The 9,730-nt window shown below is 38.6% G+C and overlaps 1 protein-coding gene across 1 annotated transcript; it reads left to right on the forward strand.

The window, feature by feature from the left end:
- Window positions 1-8,212: 8,212 nt before the first annotated feature.
- Window positions 8,213-9,291, forward strand: LOC115684425 (FCS-Like Zinc finger 3). Its single transcript, XM_030609152.2, has 2 exons — window positions 8,213-8,590; window positions 8,755-9,291. Exons 1-2 carry the CDS (start codon window positions 8,457-8,459, stop codon window positions 8,954-8,956), a joined length of 336 nt encoding a protein of 111 aa, XP_030465012.1. The 5' UTR covers window positions 8,213-8,456; the 3' UTR covers window positions 8,957-9,291.
- Window positions 9,292-9,730: the final 439 nt, after the last annotated feature.

A 9,730-nucleotide genomic window follows, 5' to 3' on the forward strand; every position in this document is an offset into this window, starting at 1 on the left:
AAATAACCGTTTTCATTTGCATCTCTTGTATTTTCTTTTTTATTTTTTGGGAATTGATAAACTAGATATTCTCATAAATGCTCGTTAAATAAAAATATCGCAGTTGACTCAAAGCGTTGACTTGTCTTCTCAGCGGAACAAGTGATCTCATCGGATTCTATGTAGTGGAACTGATTTTGCAAAGAATCCTAGGCCAATTCTATTTAGTGCAGTTAAATTTGATGGGCATCATGTGGGTCCGAAGAAATAAATTAGTGGGTCATATACAAAAGAAAAAAAAATATCGATTTTGGATGAATTGAGAGGTAGGCCGTTGACTTCGAAAACGTCAGGTTAGAAAATTAGAAATCGAACGATTTCATATATATGAATGTTTTTTCTCCATAGAAATATTGAGTCTCCTTTGATATCGACCCATAAGAGATCTCCAGATGTTCGGGAGCTTCTCTGTTCACTCGTGGGATCGGGGGACCCCACGGTTCATCTCTTCTCGAGAATTCAGTAGATAGATGACTCATAAAGAGAGAAAAAAAGGGCCAACGATAGGGAAATGAAATGACTAATGATCATTGACTCAACCTTATTGATGTTAAGGTTTGCCTTTATGATTTTCTTGAGCTAACATAAAAAATACGAAAAATATAAATATATAGAATTACAATGTCATCTTCTTCTTCTATACTTTTTTATATTGATGAATGATTCAAATGTAACATAAATTTGGGAGCCTATGTCCCTTCAACTCACGACTTCCTCTCCAAACCAAATGTTTGAGGAGAGACGTCATGCAAAAGCATTGATTCAAAAAATTCATAAATTTGTAAATTTTGACTTGAATTTTTGTTAATTTGTTTTATAAAGCTTGAAATCAAGAAAACTAAGGGTCCGTTTGTCTGAATGATAATTATTATGGGAAATTATTTTCCGTCTTTCCATTGTTTGAATAACGAAAAACTAATTGATATACAGAAAATATTTTTCATGGACTGAAAAAAATAAAGCTTAAATTGAGGGAAAACGACTTCCTCTTCTGGCAAGAAGGAAACCGCTTTTCTTAAACTACCAAACAAATGAAAACTAATATTTTCCTTAAAAATATTTTTCCTTTATCTTGAAGTGTTCAGTGAAATAACGTCACTTTAAAACTCAAATATACGCATGCTCTAAAAATTTAAGTCATTCCCAATAGTCACTTATTGCAACGAAAGATAGAAGGCACAATTAAGGATCCAGCCCAAAATCTCAGACACCCAAATCTCATACATTTACGCAAAGAAGCTAGATCCATCATTTCAAATATAAAGTGTCTAGAGCTCTTTAAGCATCCGATAAGTTCTTGCTAAGTGTGACAATTCATCCGTTCATCGTCAAGGAGCAGAATTCCGATGACATACGAAACATTAATAAATACCTTGCTTCATTTCCACCTCTCGATTGTCTTGTCCACTTGAATTATTGATTCAAAAATTCTATATAAATACATCGATGTACTCAACTTGCTCTGTACAACAGCATGCATAAGGGATTGCGCGAAATTCACCAAGGAGAGGGGGAACTATTACAACACCTTTTGATCATGTTTTTGTTAGAAAAAGAAAATATATTTTTTTTCATTATTTGGAAACGAAATAAAATGTAGGAGAATGTACACAAAATAACTAGGTGGCCCGAACCATACTCATTTTTTCCTCACACGTGATGTGGACCCCTCTCGTGTAGTAGTTATATTACGTGAGAGAAGAAAGTATATCTCAAAATATGTACCGATTTCTCTAATCAATACATAGCCTCGCGTGCGTTTGTATTCCAGCATTATTTGACTCGTGAAATTAAAATTGTGTATTTTCTACATATATAGAGATGAAAAAAAGGAAAACTATTTCAAAAGTTGCCAAATTCATAATAAAATGTTCCAGAAATTTTCATAAAAGTAATACCTGACATAATGATTTCCATTTCAAATCGTCGATATATTTCATGATGATGGGCCATGATTATGTTATCGCGACAACCTAGCTAATTTTCCTTCTTGAATTGAGAGCATCTACTTCCCAATATATATATTTCAATCAATCTTTTTAATATTTGAGTTTATTCTTATTGTTGACCTCAATCAATATTTACTTTTTAACTTTTTCATTTTATCAGGTGTACTTTTGATTTCTTCGCTTCATTATGCAATTATTTTGATTTCAGTGAGACTTTTCAATTAGGCTGATGGTACAGTTTCACTTTTTTTATTTGAATAATGCAATACATTGCATCTTACTATTAACCTCAATGAATTTGTTTTGTAATTTGCCCTATCCCTAGTCTGGTCTTTTTCATCGTCTATGTTGTGATGAGAATCTTAAAATCCTTACAATTGCTATATTTAAAATAGATTCAGAAAGATGTTTGAATATGTAATACAAATAAACGAATATTTTTTAAAATGAAAGTTCTCAGAAAATTCGAAAAAGATAATAATAAAAAGGAAAAAATCACCAAAAATTTCAAACTATGCCCACTGTGACACATTAATCTTAAACTTATTTTGTGATACAAAAAATTACAAATTTGTACCCGTGTGACACATTCATCATATATTAAAGTTCCTTCAATGGACATTGTTAAAAATCCACCTGCATGGACAATGGAATGCCGACGGTGCTGACATGACACCCACGTGACTTAAGAAATAAGAACAACATTGTTTTGGCTGGAAAATTATCTTAAAAAACCTTGACGGAGGATAAATTTATCACACGGGTATAAGTTTAGGGTTTTTGGTGTCACTAGAAAAAGTTTAGGATAAATATGTCGTAGTGCACATAGTTTGGAATTTTTGATATTACAAAAAAAGTTGAGAACAAATGTGTCATAATGCTATAGTTTAAAGTTTTTTGTGACTTTTTCCTTAATATAAAAGAAACAGATAAGTTCTACTTCTGCAGATTAAATTTCGAGTTACGGTTGTTATTGAAAGTTTGAGCATATGATCGACAATTTTCAGACCTATAAACTTCACTCTTCTAGATTGATCGGGCGAATACAGCACATTCTTAATTATATAATCCTTCGATCAGATCAAATTTCAAAGATCCTATCTGCCGTTCCATGAATAGATTCGCGGATCAGTACGAGTGTATTATTAAAAATAGGTTGCATCGACAAGTTGAGATAGCGAAATCAACAAGAGTACTATTTCTAGTCAATTTTGTTTGCGGTAACCTTGTTTGCAATTCGATTCATACAAAGGTTGACACGTGTCGCTTAGTCATGGCCACCACCACCACCCCACAATTCTTTTCTCTATTTATATAATCATTTATCGACAAAAAATGTAAAACAAAAATGACTGTTGACTTGATAAGGAAATGAAATGACTGGTGATCTTTGACTCAACCTCGTCAACTACAAGGTTTGCTTCTTAAGCTAACATGAAATCATGACCAAAAAAAAAAAAAGGCTAACATGAAATAAATGTGAAATTATAAACATCAGAATGACAAAGCTACCTAATTTTCTTTTTTGTGCAAAAGCATTGATTCAAAAAGTTCATTAACTTATACAATTTTTGCTTGAATTTTTTTTATTTGGAAATGAGAGAAAATATAGGAAAATCTACCAAACTCAATAACCAACTCCAAAAGACATGTCAATTATTCCAATAGTTTCGATAAAAAAAAGTATCCGAATAGTAAGAGAATTTTACCTACGATACACAAAATAATTAGGTGACCCGAAACGTACTCATTATCTCTTGCATGTGATGTGGACCACTATCGTGGAGTAGCTATAATTATGTAGGAGAAGAAAGTATACCTCGAATAAGGACTAATTTCACTATTATTACACAGTCTCAGTCTCGTGTGTGTTTTTAGTCCAAAATCTTCCGATTCATGAAAATAAAACTATGTATTTTCTACTTATAGAGATGAAGAAAAGGAAAACTAGTTCAAAATTTACCTAACTCACGATTATATAAAAATTCTTGACATAGTAATGTCCATCTCAATTACCAATTTTATCATCACAAGAGATTAACGAGTTTTCCTTCTTAATTGGGAGCATCCAAATCCTAATATACTTATAGATAATGAATTTATAATACATATTTTTTGGGTTAATCTTATTAGCATTTGAGTTTATTCTTATTATTAGCCTCAATGAATATCAACCATTTAACTATTTCATTTTGTCACGTCTACTTTTGATTTCCTGTCTTCATTATGTAATTATTTTGATTTCAGTGAGATTTATAATTGGGCTCACATCAGAATTTCAATTTTATTTACACAATGCAATACAGTGTGCATCTTATTTATTTACCTCAACCAATTTGTTCTCTTATCTTCCTTGTTTTGGTCTTTTTCATCGTTGATGCCTATTGACACATGACAAATGATGAAAGCTCCAATCTGGCGAGTTGTCATGGCTCATAACCTTTAAACCCTTGAAATTTGCAATATTTGAGATCAATTTGGCAAGATGTTTGAATGTATGGTGCAAATTCAGCGACGCATATCTTAAAATAAACGTAGGAGTGTATTTTCCAAACCGAAATTCTCAAACTCGAAAAACCTAACGAAGGTGGTAAACCGAAAGAGGCAGAAAAAGGAGTACTTCCACAGCTTGGATTCCGAGTTATGGCCGACATTGAAAGTTCGAGCCCCACAATCAACAATTTCAGACCCCATAAACTTCACTTTTATAAATTGATCACCGGATACGATACATTCTGAATCGAACCACATCGTTCTTCAATTAGAGTAATTTCAGATGCCCTAGTCATCATTCGACGAATTGGGTCTTAGTAACAATTGCGCACATTTTAGAGATTAATCGAATCAAAAGCGTTTCAGCAGTGACATCACCAGAGAATAGTATTTCCGGTCAATTTCGTTTCTCGCGGTCCGATTTATACAAGGCTTGCACGTGTCGTTTCTCGCAGTTCGATTTTCTTTTCTCCCTTATATATATAAATCAAAACGACGGGTTGACAAAGACCCACTTGCCTTCTTCTTTGCTGTTCCACATGTCTAAATCACCAAAAAAGATAAAGAAAAAAAAAAGAGAAAAGAGAAGAAAATAAAATAATAAAAATAAAAAAGGGGCAATAAAGTCGAGATGACATCGACAAAAAATAAACTAATGGCGCGCGTACGTCGATTGGGCAAAGCGTGACATTAATAATGCCTTGTCGAGTCACTGACACGTTCCCCGTCTCGCACGTGTGGACCCGCTCGTGCTTCGATGTTGGGGCTGCGTGGGCTTGTGGTTGGAGCCTTGGGGGGTGAATCAACATGGTATGCGGTTAGGCGGGACTTCGGGCTAATTCCCAAAAAAAAACATCAACCTATATTTTAAGTGACAATTTCAACTCTGAACCTTTTCTTGTCTTAATAAAAATGCATCAGTTATAAATTGAGTGATAATTTCGGACCAAACTTTTTTTATCTCAATAAAAAGTATCAATTTTTATTTGAGTCCCAAATCTGATCCGCGTTATATGAATTTTTCAAATTGTTCGAGCTATATTTAGAACTTAGGTGAAAGTTAGTGATTTTTTAGGAGACAATAAAAAGTTTGGGCCAAAATTTTCGCTCAATGTAAAGTTAGTATTTTCTTTTTGGAATTAAATTGTCAAACTTTTGAGTAAATTTCAAGTGCGACCCGGTTTTTTTTTTTCTTAATTCTCCTCCTTAATTTATCGATTAATTTCGTAACTCGCGACGGGGGCCTACGATGGACACGTCTTGAACTTATCGACGATAACGTTAGGCGATATGAATTTGTACCTTTCTCTAGGGCCCGGTGCATAAAACGGAACGAAACGAATTATATCAGCCGAACCCCCAAAAATCACACGATCCGAATCCCTCGATCTCGAAGGGGCCGTCGCGCAAATAATCGAACTCCGCGGGGGCGGCCCAATAAAATAAGATGAAGCGCCTGAAACTCCACGATGAAAAACGGGAAGCGGACAAAAAAATGATCGCGACGACGTGGCATCATCATCCGCCGTCAATTCGAGGCGACGTCTTCCCCGATGGCGACAAGAGCTCCGACGCCACCACCGCCGCACACGCGCACACACCGTAGCCGCGCTCCCTCCCCTCGCGGGGCCCCCACCCCCGAACGCAACGGGGCTTAGCTCGTGGGGTGGCCACGTGGCACGTGAGGGCCAATCACGCGGCCCCTCGCGACAGCTGGCGATCCCACGTGTCGTCCGCCGGGGGGCAGGGGGGGGGCCTGACCGTGGGACACGGGCAGCGGTCCCGGGCCCGCGGGACAAGGACCCTTCGGGAAAATGGCGACACCGCGGTCGCGCGTGAGGTGGGGCCCCCTCTCCCCCTCGCCCGCCACCTTTTTTCTTTTTCCCCCTTTTTTTAATTTAATATTTAATATTTAATATTATATTTTATTTTCGAGTTTCGATTGGCTTTTGTTTTTTTCGAGGGGCGACGTGGGCCCCGGTCCTCGTCAGCTCCGAGTCCCGGTTTTTTTTGGTTGCTTGCTTTTTAAATCGCCGTGGGGGGGCCCCCCCGGCATTTGGCCCGGGCGAAAGCGACCGGCCACCGGGGGAAACTCTCGCCTGCACGCCTGCCCACCGTGAACCCGTCGAACCGCAGCCCCTCGATTCGATTTGATTCTATCAAAAACTTCAAAATGGTATACTTGTGATCAAATTTATCCACCGTTAATTTCCGTTAAATTAGATTAATATTACGAAAAATCACAACTCGATACACTTGTGACAAATGGAAGGTAAAACCCCAAACTGGTACACCTGTCAACTCTCGCGTGTCATCAAATTCAGTAATTTGACGATAAAATTTAATGGAAACTAACGGAGGGTAAATTTATCACGAGTGTACCAGTTTGGAGTTTTTGGTGATTAGATAATTAATTTGAGGTAAATTTATCACAAACGTACTGGTTTGGAATTTTTCGTAGTATTAATCCAAATGCGTTTGGTCCCTCACATTTTTTGGATCAACCCCATAATCGGATGCTCGATACCGAACTAGGGTTTCAATTCGCGCGATCACGGCGTATGTCGTATCGATACGGGCTCTCGAAATCGCGGTGGTCGGATGCGACGGGACAGAACCTCTCCGGCGCCTTACAGGGTGATCGTTTCGATGTCTGGGCCGAGCCGGAAAGCTCCGAAAGCATGAGTTAAACCCTAGATCCTAGGATGACGCAACGCGCATTACCGCTAATCATACAATAATTGCTCCCGCTTGCGTGCGTCTAGGTTACATGGATCGATACTAAAGAGAGTGGTTGGAAAAAGGGCCAAAAAAAAAATAAAAAAAAAAAAACAGCGCATCTAACTTTTATTTCATTTATTTTTTTTGGCTAAAAGAGCCAAAGCGCGAGGAGGACCTCACTAAATACCGGACTCTTGGAGGAAAACCTAACCGAGGAGGATCCAAATGCAATGCACTTCCTCAAAACCTTGGGCCAATAAGATTCCACCCCTTGGAATCAGGGGGCACGAAAATTAAAAGAAAAAACCACCCTCATTTTTATTTTGAATTTTATTAATAAGTACATGGAGGCACTTATGAGGTAATTAATTTGACAAAAAAATCTTCAAGTTTTTTTAATACGGATTCTATGTTTTGTGTAATCGATGCTTTGAAGATCGAGTAATTACCGGTTTGATCAAATAAGGAAACATAGAGGCAACGAGTGCTCTGAGACTGAATATTTTATAATTATATATGCTTAATAAGTGCCTCGAGAATTCCATCAAATCCTTTTATTTGGACATACTTTATCGAGCTATTTAGAAAATGGTTAATATCACGAAAAATCTCAAACTGTTACACCTGTGACGAATTCACCTCAAACGGATTTTTTGACCTCTAAAAACCCCAACTCTGTTAAATTTTACAGTCAAATTACTGAATTGGATGATATGTGATAATTGACGGGTAAACTTGTTACCCACCATTTGTCACGGTGTATTAGTTTATGGTTTTTTATGATATTAACCCAAATTTAACGAAGACTAATGAATAGTAAATTTGTTACAAGTGTACTAGTTTGAGATGAATTTGTCAATTGGGATTTTTTCGCGATATTAATCATTAAATAAATAAAACATTGTAAATTTCTTTAACGCAATCCTTTTTCCTAGGCTTTGCGTGGTCCGCGACACAGCGGATCACAACACTCAGCTTCTTCGTCTTCTCTTCACCCTCCTCCTCCTGCTGTCTTTATATATCCGCCCGACCTCCATCGTTACGCTTCCCCCGCCCGCTAGCCACGACCGATCGATCTCCCGACGGCCTCCTCCTCCTTCTCCTTCTCCTCCTCCTGCTCCTTCTTCACGGTTTCTTCAGCCCTTCTGCGTTCCTCCTACGGTCCTGGACCGCCCCTCCTCCGCGGCTTAGCTTCTCGTAGGAGTTTCCTTTGCTTTAATCCGCCGCCGCCGCCGCCGCGCGTTTCGGATAGCGATGGCCGCTTCGCCGAGGGCAGCGATGCTGTACTACGCCGGGTGCGAGGATCGCCACTGCGAGCCCTACTTCCTCCAGTCCTGCTTCCTCTGCAACAAGCCTCTCGGGTTCAACTCCGACATCTTCATGTACAGGTCAGTAGCCAGCCCGTCCGTCCCACCTTTTCTTGTTGGGCATGGATCTTGATTCACGGACATCTTTTTTCTCTCTTGCGAAAGACCAAGGAGAAATCCCTTTTTTTTTTAATCGGGTCGGAATCGGATCGTGATATGCTCCTCTGTTTCTCCCCTTTTTTCAGGGGTGACACGGCGTTCTGCAGCAAAGAGTGCAGGCAAGAGCAGATAGAGATGGACGAGGCGAAGGAGAAGAGCTGGAAGAGGTCGCCATCGTCTTCCTCCTCCTCCTCCTCCTCCTCCTCCTCCACCTCGAGGGCTTCCCGGAAGTCGGAGTCGTCCAAGGGCGGCAAGGCCGTGCGGACCGGTACGGTGACTGTCGCCTGACATCATTCCCGACACCCTGCGAAGATCCCCCCTGGGAAAATTCCTGGGAAATCTTTGTATCTGGAGCCCTTCTTCTTCGATGTGTGTAAAGAGATTGGTGGTGGGGGTGGTGGGTCGGAATCCGATTGATTGGTGAGAAGAAATGGAGCGAGAAGAACAGGGCCGAAAAGAGAGAAAAAAAGGAAGGAAGAACAGAGAGACCTCCCCACCAGGAAAATTTTGTCTTTTTTGTCTTTTTTTTGTTGCCTCCTCTTTTGTTTTTCTTTGCTGATTGTCCATAAGAAAAAAAAGAAAGATGGAGCACCCCTTTTATGAGAATTTCCAATAATTTTTAATTTGTTTTATTTTCGCTATCGCGGAAAAAAACATGGAAATTGGCGTACCCAATTATTTATCGGGTCTTCGACCAAAATCTAATAATTATTGGGTCGTGTTCGTGCTTTTATGGAAATTGGCTTACCTAATTATTGGAGAAGAAAAGAAAAGAAATTGTAATTTTGAGGAGGTTGTGTTTTTAATCTTATGGAATAAAAATATACGGATCTCCTCAATCGATTGATTCAATCTTTGGCAAATTTCTTGGGATCGAATCGACTGATCAAAATTAAATTTGTTAATGTTAATTAGTTTCTTAGCAAAGGTGTTAGGTGCCATCTGTGGCGTTCCTACGATGGTGGCATATCTTGGATCGTGTGGTAATATACGGACTACGCCTTTTTAAGCCCTATTTTCCAAGATTACTTATTGAATTTTGTTAATTTTGCCGTTCATTTT

This window comes from Syzygium oleosum, unplaced genomic scaffold, assembly GCF_021117445.2.
Source record: "Syzygium oleosum isolate NSW1041296 unplaced genomic scaffold, Sole_v2.1 Sole_v2.14, whole genome shotgun sequence".
Taxonomy (NCBI): Eukaryota; Viridiplantae; Streptophyta; class Magnoliopsida; order Myrtales; family Myrtaceae; genus Syzygium; species Syzygium oleosum.

Coding starts and splice junctions, on each gene's coding strand:
- LOC115684425 (XM_030609152.2), top strand. CDS start 8,457: ATGGCCGCTTCGCCGAGGGCAGCGATGCTGTACTACGCCGGGTGCGAG. Junction 8,591..8,754: donor TCCGACATCTTCATGTACAG/GTCAGTAGCCAG, acceptor CCCTTTTTTCAG/GGGTGACACGGCGTTCTGCA.